Source organism: Giraffa tippelskirchi, chromosome Y, assembly GCF_054371585.1.
Source record: "Giraffa tippelskirchi isolate mGirTip1 chromosome Y, T2T-mGirTip1v1.2.pri, whole genome shotgun sequence".
In the NCBI taxonomy this organism is placed as follows: domain Eukaryota; kingdom Metazoa; phylum Chordata; class Mammalia; order Artiodactyla; family Giraffidae; genus Giraffa; species Giraffa tippelskirchi.
The window spans coordinates 7,565,014-7,580,978 of NC_137290.1; the positions used below are offsets into that span (position 1 = coordinate 7,565,014).

The 15,965-nt window shown below is 52.6% G+C and overlaps 1 protein-coding gene across 1 annotated transcript in view; it reads left to right on the plus strand.

Annotated features, from left to right (window-relative positions):
* LOC145537671 (uncharacterized) overlaps nt 1-15,677 on the plus strand; it is a 40,002-nt gene extending 24,325 nt beyond the window's left edge. Inside the window, exons 3-5 of the mRNA XM_081568523.1 lie at nt 7,295-7,406; nt 9,857-9,946; nt 14,907-15,677. Coding sequence (XP_081424649.1) covers nt 7,295-7,406; nt 9,857-9,946; nt 14,907-15,096 — 392 coding nt within the window. The 3' untranslated portion in view covers nt 15,097-15,677. The remainder of the gene's footprint in view (nt 1-7,294; nt 7,407-9,856; nt 9,947-14,906) is intronic.
* The last annotated feature ends 288 nt before the right edge of the window (nt 15,678-15,965 follow it).

Genomic DNA, 15,965 nt, shown 5'->3' on the forward strand with positions numbered 1-15,965 from the left:
CGACTTTTTAAGACCTCGAGGACTGTAGCCACCAGGCTCCCCTGTCCAGGGGATTCTCCAGGCGAGAATACTGGAGTGGGTTGCCATTTCCTCCTCCAGGATTCTTCCCGACCCAGCGATCAAACTTGTATCTCCTGCACTGGCAGGCAGATGCTTTACCACTGGGCCACATGGGTAGCCCCAGGACAGGGGAGGGATCCAGAAACTCAGCGTCACAGGCCTCACATTTTCCTTGTGGCTTTTGAAAATAAAGAAGTTTTCACATATTGAGATCTAGGGAAGCCATTCCAGCTCATACATGGGTTAACCTGATACTACATCAGCAGAATGATAACGAGGATTTAAATATCGTTTCTTAAGACTGCCCCTTCCAATGCAGGGGTGCAGGTTCAATCACTGTTCGGGGAGATAAAATCCCACATGCGTTGTTCCAAAAAAAAAAAAAAAACAATAAAAGAGTACTAATATTGTAAAACAAATTCAATAAAAAATTTAAAAAATGGTCCACATTTTAAAAAATACTTGAAATCCAGATACCAACCCGAGTGAGTTCTTTGCACATGACACACTTAATTCTCCGAACCACCCCAGGAGGCAGGACCCATTTTATCATTCCCCCTTTCACAGATAGAAAAACTGAGGCACAGAGGTTAAACAATTTGCCGAGGTCTCATACATGGTGCTGAAGACGACTCCTGAGAGTCCCCTGAACACGAGGGGACAAAACCAGTCTATGCTAAAGGAAATCAACCCTGAATATTCATTGGAAGGACTGATGCTGAAGCTGATGCTCCAATACTTTGGACACCTGATGGGAAGAACTGACTCACTGGAAAAGACCCTGATGCTGGGAAAGATTGAGGGCGGGAGGAGAAGGGGACAGCAGAGGATGAGATGGTTGGATGGCATCACCGACTCAATGGACATAAGTTTGAGCAAACTGGAACTCACTAAAATAGCATCTTTTTGGCCTCCCTTATATGCATTGCACCGACTCAATGGACATGGGTTTGGGTGGACTCTGGGAGTTGGTGATGGACAGGGAGGCCTGGCGTGCTGCAATTCATGGGGTCGCAAAGCGTCGGACACGACTGAGCGACTGAACTGAACTGAACTGATACGCATTGTACATCTGCTTCAATTATTTAGGAAAAGGTCACCTTTTAGGAAAAGGGACCTTTTTCCTAAAAGTTGCCTGGGGACCACAAGGACAAAAGCGGGGAAGGAGCGGCTCACAATCCCCAAACACCCCCACTCCACACGGTTTCTCAGATCGAGCGGTTAAAACTGCCTGAAACAAGTTTGTTGTTATCAGGGTTGGAAGACTGGAAATTCTGGCCTCACACCCACTCTGTGAGCCTAACATCCTGGCATCACTGTCTCCCTGGCGGGAGGTTCCACCTGGGCCCCCACCCTCATCCCTCCCCTCCCCTACCTTGTCCCTGCCCGGGCCCAGGTCTTCCAGGAGGCCAGAAGTGGGGTTGACAGGGGAAAACCATGTTATACTGCCAAGCTGTGGAGACACAAGGGCCTGGATGCCTGGGGGTGGGGATAGGAAGGGCCGGGGGCTGGGGTCCCACACTGCAGAATCACCAAATGCACAGTGATCCCCAGGCACGCGGTCACCCCTCTCCCAAACACCCACACACTCACTGCTGCTCACAATGGCCTACTCACAAAACCCCCAAGATGGTAGCAAATGACACTCTTTTGGATTGGGCACACACTTGCCGAAACACACCCCGCCTGGCCTGTGTGTTGAGGCTGGTCCTTACCCTTAAGGATGGACTCTCATCAGACCTTAAACAAATGGATTCCCAGCACAAAAGCTGAGAAATGCTGTGGGCATTTGGGTGGCTGGCACTTTGGGACTATTACGAATGGACCTGTTAGGAACATTCTTTATACATGTGCAGGTATATATGTAAGGTTTACATATATATGTGTGTGTGTGTGTGTATATATATGATTCATTGGAAACACTGATGCTGAAGCTGAAACTCCAATACTTTGGCCACATGATGTGAATAACTGACTCATTTGAAAAGACCCTGATGCTGGGAAAGATTGAAAGTGGGAGGAGAATGGGATGACAGAGGATGAGATGGTTGGATGGCATCATCAACTGGATGGACGTGACTTTGAGTCAACCCTGGGAGTTGGTGGTGGACTGGGAGGCCTGGCATGCTACAGTCTGTGGGGTTGCGAAGAGTTGGACATGCCTGAATGGCTGGACTCAACGGATATATACATGAGTTAACCTATAGTTTTACAGGCAGATTCTTTGTTGTCTGAGACATGAGGGAAGCCTATATATACTGGCAAGCTGCAGTCCATAGGGTCACAAAGAGCAGACACTGCCAAAGCAACAGCACATATATATATATATACGTTCATTTTTGTTTTTGTTTTATAGAAGTATAGTGGATTTACAGTGTTGTATTAGTTTTGGGGGCAGAGCAAAGTGATTCGGATAGAAATATGTAGGATTTTTCAGATTGGTTTTCATTACAGGATACTAGATAGAGCTCCCTGGACTATGCAGCAGGACCTTATGTATTTTTGTATATAGCAGTTTGTATCTGCTAATCCCAAAGGCCTAATTTATCCCTTCCCCAACCCCTTTCCCTTTCAGTAAGTATAAGTGTGTTTCCTATGTCTGCGAGTCTGTTTCTGTTTCCTAAGTCCATTTGTATGAATTTCCATCTATAAGTTACATCATAAGGTATTTGTCTTTCTCTGCCTGTCTTCACTCGGTATGATAATCTCTAGGTCTATCCATGTTGCTGCAAATGGCATCATTTCATTCTTTTTGATGGCTTAGTGATACCGAAGCGACAGCACGTGTATATACATGAGTTAATTTTTGGTTTTGTTTTATAGAAGTATAGTGGATTTACGACAATGTTGTATTAGTTTCTGGTGCACAGCAAAGTGATTCGGATAGAAATATGAATGTTCAGATTGGTTTTCATTACAGGATATCAGATAGAGCTCCCTGGACTATGCAGCAGGACCTTATGTATTTTTGTATATAGCAGTTTGTATCTGCTAATCCCAAAGGCCTAATTTATCCCTTCCCCAACCCCTTTCCCTTTCAGTAAGTATAAGTGTGTTTTCTATGTCTGCAAGTCTGTTTCTGTTTTTTCTAAGTTCATTTTTATGAGATTCCATCTATATGTTATATTATAAGGTATTTGTCTTTCTCTGCCTGAGTTCTCTCAGTATGATAATCTCGAGGTCTATCCGTGTTGCTGCAAATGGAATAATTTCATTCTTTTTGTTGCCTTAGATATACTCCATTGTGTATATGTACCACATCTTCTTCAACCGTTCATCTGCTGATGGACTCTGAGGTTTCTGCCATGTCTTGGCTGTTGTAAACAGTGCTGCTCTGAACATAGGGATGCATGGGTCTTTTCCTAGTAGAGTTTTCTTCAGGTACATGCCTGGGAGTGGGATTGCTGGCTCATACGATAGCTTTATTTTTAGTTCGTAAGGAACCTCCACACTGTTCTCTAGAGTGACGGCACCGGTTTATATTCCCACCAACAGTGTGAGAGGTGTCATGAAACATCTTCGTACACACCCTCTGTTAGCTTCATACGCATTTCTACTGGGAATATACCCAAGAACGGGGTTGTTGGGGTTGGACATGCATATGTGCAGTTATGCCAGCCACCAGTTTACTTTTCTAAAGAGCAGCACCAATTCACACTTCCATAACAATGCACAAGAGTTCCAGGGGTTTCACCACCTCACCGACTCTCCTACATTTCCTTTAATTAGTCGGAAGGATATGTGCTTGTACCCCTGAAATCTGGTCTTTCAAGGCAAAATTTTGAAAGAAATTTCTCAAGATGAATAGATTATAAATATCCACAAAATTAAAACTTCAAAACTAGAAGGTAGAGAGAGAGAGGCTTTTTGTTTGTTTGTTTTAATGAATACACCTTGTTACGACTTGGGATTCTTGTGAAATGCATGTATTATCTTAAAGAGAAAACTCGCTCTATAATCTTCTAAATTGTTGAAGTGCTGAAGCTCATGGGTGATCATTTGACTTCTCAGAAATGAGTGGGTGCTTTCCTAAGTAACAGAGGGCTGGAAACTGGTGATAATCTTAAAGTCAGCCAGCACCAAAGAACTGTCATAAATATCTCATAAGCGGTGAAATCAACAGTACCTGCATGCAAGGAAGAACTGGAAAAGATGCTGATTGAACCAACAACAGAAAAACCCTAGGGGAAGGGCACCGCAGGGAGAGGAAACAGCCAGTGCAAAGGCCCTGAATCAGGGTTTCTGTTGCTTGCCACCAAAGGAGTCTGATACAGAGGCTTGTTGTTGTTGTTTAACTGCTAAGTCCTGTTGGCACAGTCTCTGGAGTCAGCCTCCTTGGATTTGAATCCTGGCTTGGCTCCTTATGATCTGTGTGACCTGAAGCAAGCGACAGGAACTCTGTGCCTCTGTTCTCTTATCTCAGAAAGAGACAGAATAACAGAATTGGCCATGTGGTCGTGAGCATTAAGGGGATCAACGTATAAAGACACTGGCTTGGTGCCTACTGCATGGTCAATACCCAAGAAAACTTCCTCATTCTAATTATCTGCATAACAAAAAAGAGGGGAGGAGATTCTGGTCCATGGAGGAGAAATACATCTTGGGGCTTTGAGAGTAGGCCACTGTGAGCAGCAGTGAGTGTGTGGGCGTGCCTTGGGGGTCACTGTGTATCTGAAGATGGCGCAGCGCGTGCCCTCAGGGCCCAGACCTCAGTGCCACCCCCCCGACCCCCGGGCATCCAGGCCCTTGGGTCTCCGCGGCTCGGCAGTATAACACGGTTCTTGGTTCTTCCCTGTCAACCCCACCTGCCTCCTGGAAGACCTGGGCCCGGGCCGGGTAGAGGTCGGAGAGGGGAAGGGGCGCTGGGGGCGGGGGTCCCAGGTGGAACCCCCGCCAGGGAGACAATATTCCAGGGAGGCTGCGCTCACACAGCAGGTATGAGAGCAACATTTCGACCCTCCAACCCTTTTAATAAAACCACAGCCAGCACTAGCACTTGCTCTCTGTTTTGGGCACTGTTGTAACCACCCGATCTGAGTCCCTGTGGGCCCGGGCGGGGTCGTTGGTCTGGAGCCGCTCCTTCCGTGCTTTTGTCCAGGGTGTCCCCAGGCGGGTTTTCCGGGAACCCACCGCCCACACCGCCCCCGCGGGACGCCAGGAAGCGGCGCGGGGCCGGCCCGCCCCGACTCTGTGCCTCTGGGCAGCCCAGAGCCGAGTCGCTGCCGGGGCTCCGAAGGGTCTGCGCCATCCGGGCGAGTGCTCAGTGCGGGGCGGCGGGCGAAGGGCCGCGGGCTGGCGCTGCGGGGTCGCCGCGGGGAGGGCGGAGGCGGCCCGCCCGGAGGTGCGGGTGCGTTCCGGCGGCGGGGCGCCGGCGCGCGCGCCGAGGAGCCCCCCGAGGAGCCCGCGGCTCCCCGAGGGCGGCCGCAGTCCTCAGACCCTTCTGAGGCGCGAGGCGGGCGATTCGTGGTCCGAGGGCTCCTCGGGCCGCCGGGAAGCGAGCAGGCTGGAGGGCAGCGAGGAGGACTGGGCCGTATGGGTGAAGGCCTGGCTGGGCCTCCTCCCTGGGCAGGTGCAGGAGGAGCAGGCGCCCGGCCTGAAGACGCCAGGAGGTAGGAGCGCGGGTCTGCGGGCCGCGCGGCTCCCGTGGGGGACGAGGCGCTCTGGGGAGGCGGCAGGGCCGGGGCCTCCTTCCGGAACGGCCGGAGGCAGCTCAGGAGGCTGACGCAGGGGAACCTAGACGGGTCCTGGGGGAGTGCGGAGGGGCGTGGAACCCCTCCGGAGCCTTTCGGGGGCACCAGAGCAAGCTGGCGAGAAGCGTGCTTGCCGGAGCGTTATGGAGCCTCGTGTGTCTCCGCGCCCGCGCCTGCGGCCGGCGGTGCCTGGAGCGCGCCGGGGACGCGCATCTGAGGGGGGCGACCTCTGGGGGAGACCGAGCGTAGGCCCCCGGGTCCAGCCCTAGGCGATCCTGTGTCTGGAGGCCGATTCCGGCTTCGCAAACGTGTCTGCCAAGGCGTCTGTGTCTTTATGTCCCCGTGTCCAAAGTGTCTGTTTGAAAATAGGTGTTTCTGCAAGTCCGTACATGCGTGTGTCTGTGTGTGTATCTGCCCGGATTGTCTGCTCTTTCAAGCTCCACGAACCTAAACCTGAACGTTTGTGTGTGTGGATCTGTGAGCGGGTCTTAGCGTTTCCAAAAGGCCCGTAGGCTGAAGGGGTGACTCTGATTTTCCAGGAATGTCTGTGACTGCGATGTGGGTGTGGGTATGTGTGTGTTTGTGTGCACGGCTGTGTGTCTCCGAGGGTGTCTGAGAGAGACACACCCGGGTTTCTCTCTGCTTATCTGTGTGATTTGATTTCCTAGTAGGTTTCACTGTTTACCAAGCCTGTAAGTCCAAAGGAGTGATTCTAAGGTTTAAAAACACCATCTGGAGAGAGTGTAAAGGCGAGTGAACCTGCGGGCGGGGGTGGGGGTGGTCTGAGAGGGGAGGCCTCTGGTGGATGGGTCCCCAGGTGAGACTGGGGGTGGAGCCTGGGGTGTCAGACAGAGGTGGTCTGGGTGTCCCACAGAGTGTCCTTTCAGATTGAATTGTGCAAATATGTGTGTCCTGAGTGTGTGTGCCTGGAAGTGCCCAGTATTTGAAGCTGTGTGTATCTGCACGTCTGTGTGTGTGTGTGTGTGCGCGCGCGCACGTGCCTGAGCATTCCTGAACCTCACGATGTGTTACTGCCCATTTGCGTGTGTTTCAGGATCTACAAGTGCAAAGTGCGTCTTTATTTGCACACGTGGGACTCTGGGGCCAGGGGTGTGGCTGGGAGTTGTTGAGAGTGTCCCCCTGGGAGTCCCGAGCAGGGGGTCTGCTCGCGGGAGGGAGTCACTGTGTGTCTGTAATCCTGCAGGACCCCCACCCCTGGGTCTCTGAAGCTTGAGCCTCTGTGCCTTTCCCAGGAAGGCCTGGCCCCACAGTGGGGGAGGGGCGCTGGGCGAGGGGCCTGGTGCTGAGGTCCAGTAGGGACAGCTCATAGGAGGGACAGTGATGCTGGCAGGCTGGGGGTCTTCCTGGAGGAAGAGGCCCGGGACCCTTCCCACGAATAACGGAATTGTGAACATTCCGACGCCTGTGCGGGTGTCAGAGACCCTGTTAACCTCTTGACTTAATATCTGGGGGTTGGGGCGGGGACGGGGGCCTTGTGTGACTGGGCAACCCAGCTGCGTTCATTCTCTCACATTTGTCCACAGGCTCCGCGGGCATCCCCAGAGCCAGCCCTGTCCGGGCGTCAAGCAAAGGCACTGGGGCCCCATCCCGCCTACGCCCAGGGTGGAAGACCCGGGTCGCGATGACAGTCTCGAGGTCAGTTCCTTGGCCACGGTTCTGAAGGGTCTCCACCTTTCACGTTCAGGCAGAATGGTGCTGCAGGGGTCTCCGCGGGGAGCATGGGGTAGGGGCACCCGGGGAGGATGTGCGGGGGCCTTCTGGGGAGTGGGGCACAGGGGCGCGACCTGGGGGCCACTGAGACCCAGTGGGGAGGGCGGTGGTGCCCCTTGAGGAACCAGGCCTCCCTGAGGGCCATCTCACCTTCTGAGCCTCCCAGCCCCTCCCAAATCTGAGGGTTTCTGGGGTCACCGGGAGGAGCCACGACTGCAGTGGTCAGAGGAGGCTGGGGTATCTGCAAGAGGGGATGGCGGTGACCACCCCCAGGACAGCGGAGGGGGAGCTGGGTCCTGGTCTCCAGGTTTTAGGGATCGCAAGGGACAGACCTGTGGACTTGTTAGTTTGGGGGAGGAGGCGGGATTTTGTGCAGGCCACAGGAGAAGTCAGGTGGGAATCACGGGTCCAGGCACAGCCCTGACCAAAGAGAAGACTGAGAAGTTATCTCTGGGGGGAGCCTGTTGGGACAAATAGGGACAGAGAAACTTCTGGAGGCATATGGAGGTCCTTGGAGGATGGCTGTGATGATGTGCTGCTAACTACGGCTGTCGGAAATGGGCTTGGCAACCTCCAGGGACTTTGGGGGGTCGTGTCTGGTTTTGGGGGTCAGGGTGCCTCTCTGAGGGGCAGCCTCTGGGGGAGGGACCAGGCCCGTGTGGGCCGGGGTCAGTGGGAGGGGACGGTGGGCACAGGGCAGCTTGTGTCAGAGGGGCGGCCTCCGGGAGAGGCACCGGGGCTGGGGGGCCAGGCTCAGCCGGAGGGGACGGTGGGCACACAGCTCTTGTGTCTTCCCCTCTGGGACTGCAGGGCAGTGTGTCCGCCTGCAGCTCTCGGTTCTTTCCAATAAACTTCTGGGCACACCAGGTGCCCCAGATGCCTGGAGCACGTCATGGAGAGCCAGAGTGCGTGAGAGGACCCGAGGGGGTCTCCCAGTTCCTGGGGGGTTGTCCCAGCTCTGAGGGTCCTGGAGGGCTGCCCCAGTTCTGAAGCCCACATGCCCTACTGACCAGCACCTTGTCCCTGTGCCTCAGCTGCTTGGTGACCCAGGGGCCTTTTCCCTCCCGCAGGGTTTCTCTCCCCCAGACAACCTGGCGCAGAACGAGGCCCTGGACTGATGAGGGAGAGATCAGAGGTCAGAGGTCAGGCTGGAGGGTCCCAGGGTTAGAGACAGTGATCCAGGGAAGGTGCGTGGGAGACGGTGGGGGGGAGGCCTCCTGACCCACCCCCCGCCACCAACAGCGATAGAGTTGGATCCGACACGGGACTGCCTGAGTCTGGGTCAGACTGTGTTCTCAACACTTGACATGGATTTAATTCTATTTAATCCTCACGTTTCATCATTCTGCTCATTTTGTGGATGGGAAAGCTGACAGCACAAGAGGTTAAATACCCCCAAACTGGGGCATCCCAGGTAAAATACATGATAAATACTTAAATTGAAATTTCAGGTGAACAATGAATTACCTTTTAGTACAAGTACATCGAAAATAGTCCATGGGACATGCCAATACTGAAACACAATTTAGCAGAATAAACACAAAATGAATTTTTATGTCATGTAGGACATGACCCATGCAGTGTTTGGAGATAGTTATTCTAAAAAACGATCTGTGTGTCTGAAACTCAAATCTCAGTGTGCTGTGCTTTCTTGTGCTGTTGGTAAACCTTGAGCTCTCTCAGCTAGTGACTGGCAGGCTGGAATCCCCCCAGTTCTCACCCCCAGACACGCTGGCCCAAGTCCTGCCCAGGGCAATGCTGGCCGGAGGTGAGGACCCCACACTGAGCCTGTGCAGAGAAGCCTCCCTGCAGGGCCGGCCCCTCCCCCGGGCTGTGCTGGGGGGTCTGGGGCTCGGCCCCTCCCATTGACCACAGTCCTGATGTGGACCTGGATGGCCCCGAGGACAGGGAGGGGAGGGCCTGTCTGAACCCCTCGGTCAGACTGCCTGGTAGCCCTGGGAAGGAGCTGAAAGACAGCCCTGGGAATGCCCCAGGAGTGCAATTACTGAGTGCCTGCTGTATGCCAGAATCCTGAGACCCTTTTGATACCCACTTAGCCAAGCTGCAGCTTCCTGTCCCCAGCACTTTATGTCACAGGTTTTCTAGTTTTAGAGGGGGTAAGTCCCAGGTGCCACGAGCCCTGCCCCTGTCCTTGCCAGGCTCCATGACAACTGGTCTCCCCAGATCACATGCTGGGCTTTGGACGGAACCAGGAGGGAGGCATTGTCAACACGTCCCCTTGGTTCCTTGGATGTTGGGGACCTGGAGATGTGCGGAGGGGATGGAGCTGTCTGAGTGCACCCGACCTCTGGGTTCACACCCGGGCCCCCTGGCTCTGCCACCCAGGCACTGACTGCTGTCTCTCCTGTTCACAGGGAGCAGCAGTGGAGTCACCATGCTGCCTCTGAACACCAGCAGGGGCCAGGAAAGGGAGGAGGTGCAGACCAGGCCTCCACAGAGACCAGGTGAGACACACATGGGGCGGAAACTGTGGGCAGGCAGGAGTGGGGAGGGCCTCAGGGAAAGGCTGATGGGGAAGGGATGACCCTGAAGACTGGCCCCAACCCCAAGTATCTCCCACTGGCTCCTCTTAAGGGGGGGGGGCCTGGGGACACCCAGTCATTGTAGCTGACGTGATGATGGTACACCAGATATTGCCACAATCCACCATGTCTTTCTCCACGTATTTTATCAAATCTGTCGGAGCCTATAACCATCACACAAAACAACAGGCATGCCTCTCCGTCGCTCAGCTTTGTAGTTCCTTCCCCAGACATAGCTACTTTCTAGCTCCTTGTCCAGTTTTCTAGAATGTTCTATGCTCACTCATGGAGACAAGGATGTGTATGTATCTGTTACTGTGTATTTATGTCTGATATACGGGTGCATACCACACATACCACTTTCATTCATACTGGGTCTTGTTTCATTTAGTTCTGATCTGACACTGAGAATCTTCCAGTCACAGTCCCAAGTCTTTCCACACATCCAGTCACACATGCTTCACAGTGAGGGAGGGACAGGAATTACCGCCTTTTCAGATGGGAAATCTGAAGGGTGACAAGTGTGAATCATCAGCTCACAGTGGGATCAGAACCCTGGCCATCTGGCCTGGGGGTCTTTGACCTTAAGCACTGTGTCCCCTGTCCATCTCGAGGACTCTCCCCCTCAGGATGCCTGGTTTGTGTTCCAGCTGCCTGGGATTCCACAGTCTCTCTGTGCTATGTGTGTGTGCTCAGTTGCTTCGGTCATGTCCGACTCTTTGCTACCCTTCAGACTGTAACCCTGCCAAGGTCCTCTGTCCATGGAATCCTCCAGGCAAGAATACTGGGGTGGGTTCCCATTTCCTTCTCCCAGGGATCTTCCTGGATCCAGGGATTGAACCCAGGTCTCCTGTGTCTCCTGCACTGGCAGGCAGATTCTTTACCACTGAGCCATCAGGGAAGCTTAACCAGGTTCGTGCAGGTGGCCATTTGGGTTATTCCCAGTGTTTGATGATGACAATATATGCAAGTAGAAACAGGACTCTACTTGGGTCACATTACACAGGGGAGTGGATCCAGGACCATATGTTTAGAAAGGGAGATGGCAGTGTCCGAGGGGACGTTTGCACAGGTGGCCTGGATGCTCCTCCAGAGAGAGGCCAGGAGTGGAGGAGTGTGTAAAGAAATAGACGGATTTGTGCGCAGCTTTGAAATAGCAGGAACTTTGACTCCAAATTGACATGTCTGTCTTCTTCGAGGAAACTCTAGTGGTTTCTGGAGAGATGTGCCCCACTGGCACCTGCATATCAGCTGTGCCTTCCTCCTGGGCACGGGCGCCCCAGGGCGTCACTATCTCCAGAGCTCCTGTTGTCTAACTCTAGCCTCTCCACTCACTGACAAGCCCTGTCTGTTCCCTGGGGACCTTCAGGATGCAACTTCATGCATCTCTGCAGGCACTGCTGTGCAAACTCCCACAAGGGTCCTAAGCTCTCTGTTTCCTTATTGCTAAAGTTGGAGGAATACAGTGCCCATCTCAGAGAGTTATTATGAACAGCCAAACAAGCTAATGCCTGCAAAACACTTAAAAGCACACCTGACACATAACAGGTACTCCACAGGTATTAGCCGTCTTCACTGGTTTCCTGATGAGCATCTTATTATTATCGAGTTTCTCAAGCCTCAGCGGGCGAGATAGCCTCATGCCTCTTTCTTCCTCGCTCAGCCCTGCCTTTTGAGAGCACTACCGGTCGGCAAAGGGGGCCCACTGGAAAGAACGCAAGAGTGTCAGCCAAACGGGCGCCGACGTGTGGCATGGTGGGTCTAGTTGTTTTCTCCTTTGCCCAGAGAACCCTGGGCCTGAGAGGTCAGGCTTATCGGCCAGCCTCTCCACCCAGCAGAGACCCTTGGGTGCCTGGGTGCCCTGTGCCCCTCCGCCGTCCCAGATGGGACCCCTTCCTGTGGAGGGGATGGTTTTCCTTGAGGGTGCTGCCCTCTTTCCTGCCTCCTTCTCTTTGCTGATTCCAACCTCTGCTCCTGTGTCACCTCCTTCATGAAGCCGCCCTTGACACTGCCTCCCCGATGCCTTGCCTTGCTGAGTTTCTTCAGCACTATTACTGCTACTTGAGATTACACTGTGTATCTATTTGCTCCTAATCTGTCTCCCTTAGGAGAGTAGTTCAGGGGGAGGATGCCAGCAGGAACCCCCGTGTTGTTCAGTGACACATCCCCTGTCTAGATCAGGTGTAACCGGTGTCAGGCTCTGTATACACACGGGCTGATTAAATGAAGGAATGAATTCGGGAACGGTCCCTCCTGTGGAGGCAAGCATGGCCTTGTCTACCTGGGTACCATTCTTCTTTTTCCTACTAACCACTTTGACTTTTCCGGGGAGACCACGTGTCTCCATGCTCTTTGGGTGGATCTGATCCCATCCTCAGACCAGCTCCAGGTCCGCCCCGACCAATCAGAGCCGGCGGTGCCAAGGTTCCCTGTGATTGTACCTGGGCTGGGCACGTGACTCACCCTTGGCCAACGAGGCATCTGCTCTGTCTCTGGGCTTCTTAACAGGCCAGAAGGGAGCCTGGAGGGACCCTGGTGAGAACCAGGGGCAGCCGTGAGGAGGGGTGAGGGGAGGCCCTGTGTCAGATGCCTGCGAGAATGTCTTTCCTATTAGTGCCTGTAGCACTCCTGGGAAGGACTCCTTAGAAATCACATTGGAAAAGAACGTGAGAGTCACAGATGGTGTAAAGATCACCCAAATTCACCAATTGCTAACATTTTCTCTGTTTGTGTATTTTCTTTAACAAAATGTAATATATATGTATATTTATTGCAGTATATCTACACATAATATACCTAAGTGTGTATCGCCTGAGAAATACAATATTCTGTTATTTAAGGGTGGGGCTGTGGTCACCTTCCTGCATTCAGCCCTGACACACACTTCACCTTATCCCTGTATCTGTTTTGATATTTTTAATATGCTACATACTGTCCAATTGGCATTCTTTTCCCTCCAACACTAGGTCTAGTTGTGTATGCAGGGGTTGTACTTAGTAACGTATCTGTAGTTTTCTTTACGCTAGACAGTCTCCTAAGCCTTGTTTGCCTTTTATGAAGGCATTTTGAAGTCCAGAGTCACCCCCATCCCATATTGTGGTTTATTGGTTGTATTTTTGGCCATCTCCCTATGAATGAGATTCAGGATAAGGTCTCATCTCTGGAGCACCACCTAAGTGATGTCGTGTCCTTCTCAGAACATCACATTTTGATGCACATGAGGTCTGTGCGCCATCACTGGTGATGTGAATTTTGAGCCATTGGGCCAAGATGCTTGTCCCAGTTCTTCGCTGAATAATATCTGACTTTCCACTTTCTAATAGGGACTCATTGGAGAGACACTTGTAGATGCACTAAATAACCTAGAAGCAGAGAGAATTCTGACTGTGCCTTCCAGGCCCTTGCTCACCTGTGTCCTCCACAGAACCAGTCATGAAATGAGGTGATGCAGGACCCTAATGGCCCCAGGCCAAGTCAGCTGACCATGGGAATGCAATGGGAAGACGATCCCTCCCTTTCCCCAAACCTGGAGAACACAAGGAAGGGATGAGGTGGTGATTCTCCTCCAGAGGCGGTTTGCCCCTGAGGGGACGCCTTCAATGTCTGGAAACATTTTTGTTTGTGACAATTGAAGGGGTCGTGCTAATGGCATCCAGTGGCCAGGAATGCTGCTTAGCATTTCTGCAATGCTCAGGACACCCCTGCCCCACCCATTGCAAGAAGGATCTGGACCCCAAATGTCCCAAGTGGGAAGGGCTGGTAACCTGGGAACAGGAGAAGGACGGTTCTGCAGAGGTGAGGGCACCGTGTGGAGGGATCACTGTCCTGCCCACCCCAAGCCTCCCAGCTGGCATCCCAGCCCTCTGAGGCTAAGGGCCCCAACTCCAGGGTCTGAGCACTGGGTTCAAACCCAGCTTCAGCCACTACCAGCTGCGGGACCCGGGACCAGTTCCTGAACTCCTCTGTGGCTCCGTTTCCTCATTTGTGAAACAGGGCAGTAGGAACCCCACATGGGATTACTAGGAAAATGAAATGAGTTCACATCTGTGCCATGCTTACCTGGAAAAATGGGCTTCCCAGGTGGTGCCAGTGGTAAAGAACCCATCTGCCAGTACAGGAGACACAGGTTTGATCCCTGGGTTGGGAGGATCCCCTGGAGGAGGGCATGGCAACCCGCTCCCGTATCCTTGTCTGGAGAATCAAGAAGGTTATGTACTCACTTCTAATCCTGAGTGCCGCATGCTCCCAACCTATACGTCTGATCAAATGTCAGAGTGGGAACGCTTACCAGGGCCTCCCTACCCCTATTTCCTCATCTGCAGGATGGAGAAATAAGATCAGAGGCCACCTCATGAGGATTAAATGGGACCTGACATGTCATTCAGGCTGAAGCGTCCTAAATGCTCAAAAACCGCGGGATGGAAATAGTAGTCCTCCCAGAAATTACTACAGCTTCAATACTGCCAGCACTGTGGGTGAAGCTTTCTGTTGGGAAGAAGTGTTTAATTTTTTAGGAAAGCAGGTGGTTTTAAGAAAATCAGCAAAGCAAACATTGTCACAGCTGACGGCTTTCCAGCTCTCACAAAGCGGCAAACTTTGTTACATTTAATGATCCATTTTTGGATTACTTTGTTCAGTCCTTATGCACCTCTGTGAGGGATCGGTTACTTATAGTCCATTATACAGAAATGCAAACTGAGGCCAGGGAAGGTCATGTTATCTGCCTCAGGATCCCCAGCTGTACTGGGCGAAGAAGGAATTCAACCCCAGGTGGGTCGCCCCTGAAGTCCATGCTCAGCTCCTCAAACTAAGGGGGGGGGCCCTCTCCCCCTGGGCACTAAAGTTCTTCTCTCTCCTCTCTGTGGTCTTTCTTTCCTTCCAGCTGGGTTTTTGCTTCACCTTCTACATGGATTCGAACGACTCCGAGTTTGACTCGCAACCTTCTCCTGGAAGTTCGAGAGCTAGCTCGAAGTACACCTCCCCTTCGAAGCCTCGTGCAAAGTATCAGGAGATCCAGGCCTGGGAGTGTCCCCTGTGCGGTCTCAACATCCTCTACATCTCCTGAAACCTGAGGTCCCCCCGGCCTCCCGCTCCAGGCCACCCGCATGCCCCCCTATCATGCATGCTGGGCTACTGTCATGTGAAACCCCCAATATGGCGGCTTCAATGAACCCAACTTGCTGTCTCTCCCAAGGCTGTGGTCTGTGTGTGAAACTCCCAGGGCTGGGGCGGTGCAGCTCTGTGGAGTTGGGCAGCCAGGGTCCTTTGACCTTGGTGCTCTGTGCCACGTGTCTGTAGGGGGCTCACCCCCTACACTCAGTCCAGCTTCTGGTTCCAGGAAAGTAGGGGGATGAGAAGAGGGGAAGACATGCTTCAGTCCTTCAAAGGGCGACTCCTACAAGAAGCCCAGATCACTGTTCCTCACTTGGCCAGAGCGGGTCACATGGTGACAGCTAGTTGCAAGGGATGCTGGGAACTGTAGTCCTTAGCCAGGGAAGCCTGTGTCATCCAGTAGCTTCTGTTACTATAACAAAGGAGAATGAACAATGTGTCCACCTCTGACTGGGTGTGTTACGTTAATTTATCCCCAGCATGTGTTGTGATGAACACATGAGTGAATAAATGTATTCTTCAATTCTGTATTTCTCCTCCATGGACCAGAATCTCCTCTCCTCTGTTTTTTTATGCAGATAATTAGAATGAGGACGTTTTCTTGGGTATTGACCATGCGGTAGGCACCAACCCAGTGTCTTTACACATGTTGATCCCCTTAATGCTCACGACCACGTGGCCAATTCTGTTATTCTGTCTCTATCTGAGATAAGAGAACAGAGGAACAGAGTTCCTATCACTTGCTTCAGGTCACACAGATCATAAGGAGCCAAGCCAGGATTCAAATCCAAGGAGGCTGACTCCAGAGACTGCCAACAGGACTTAGCAG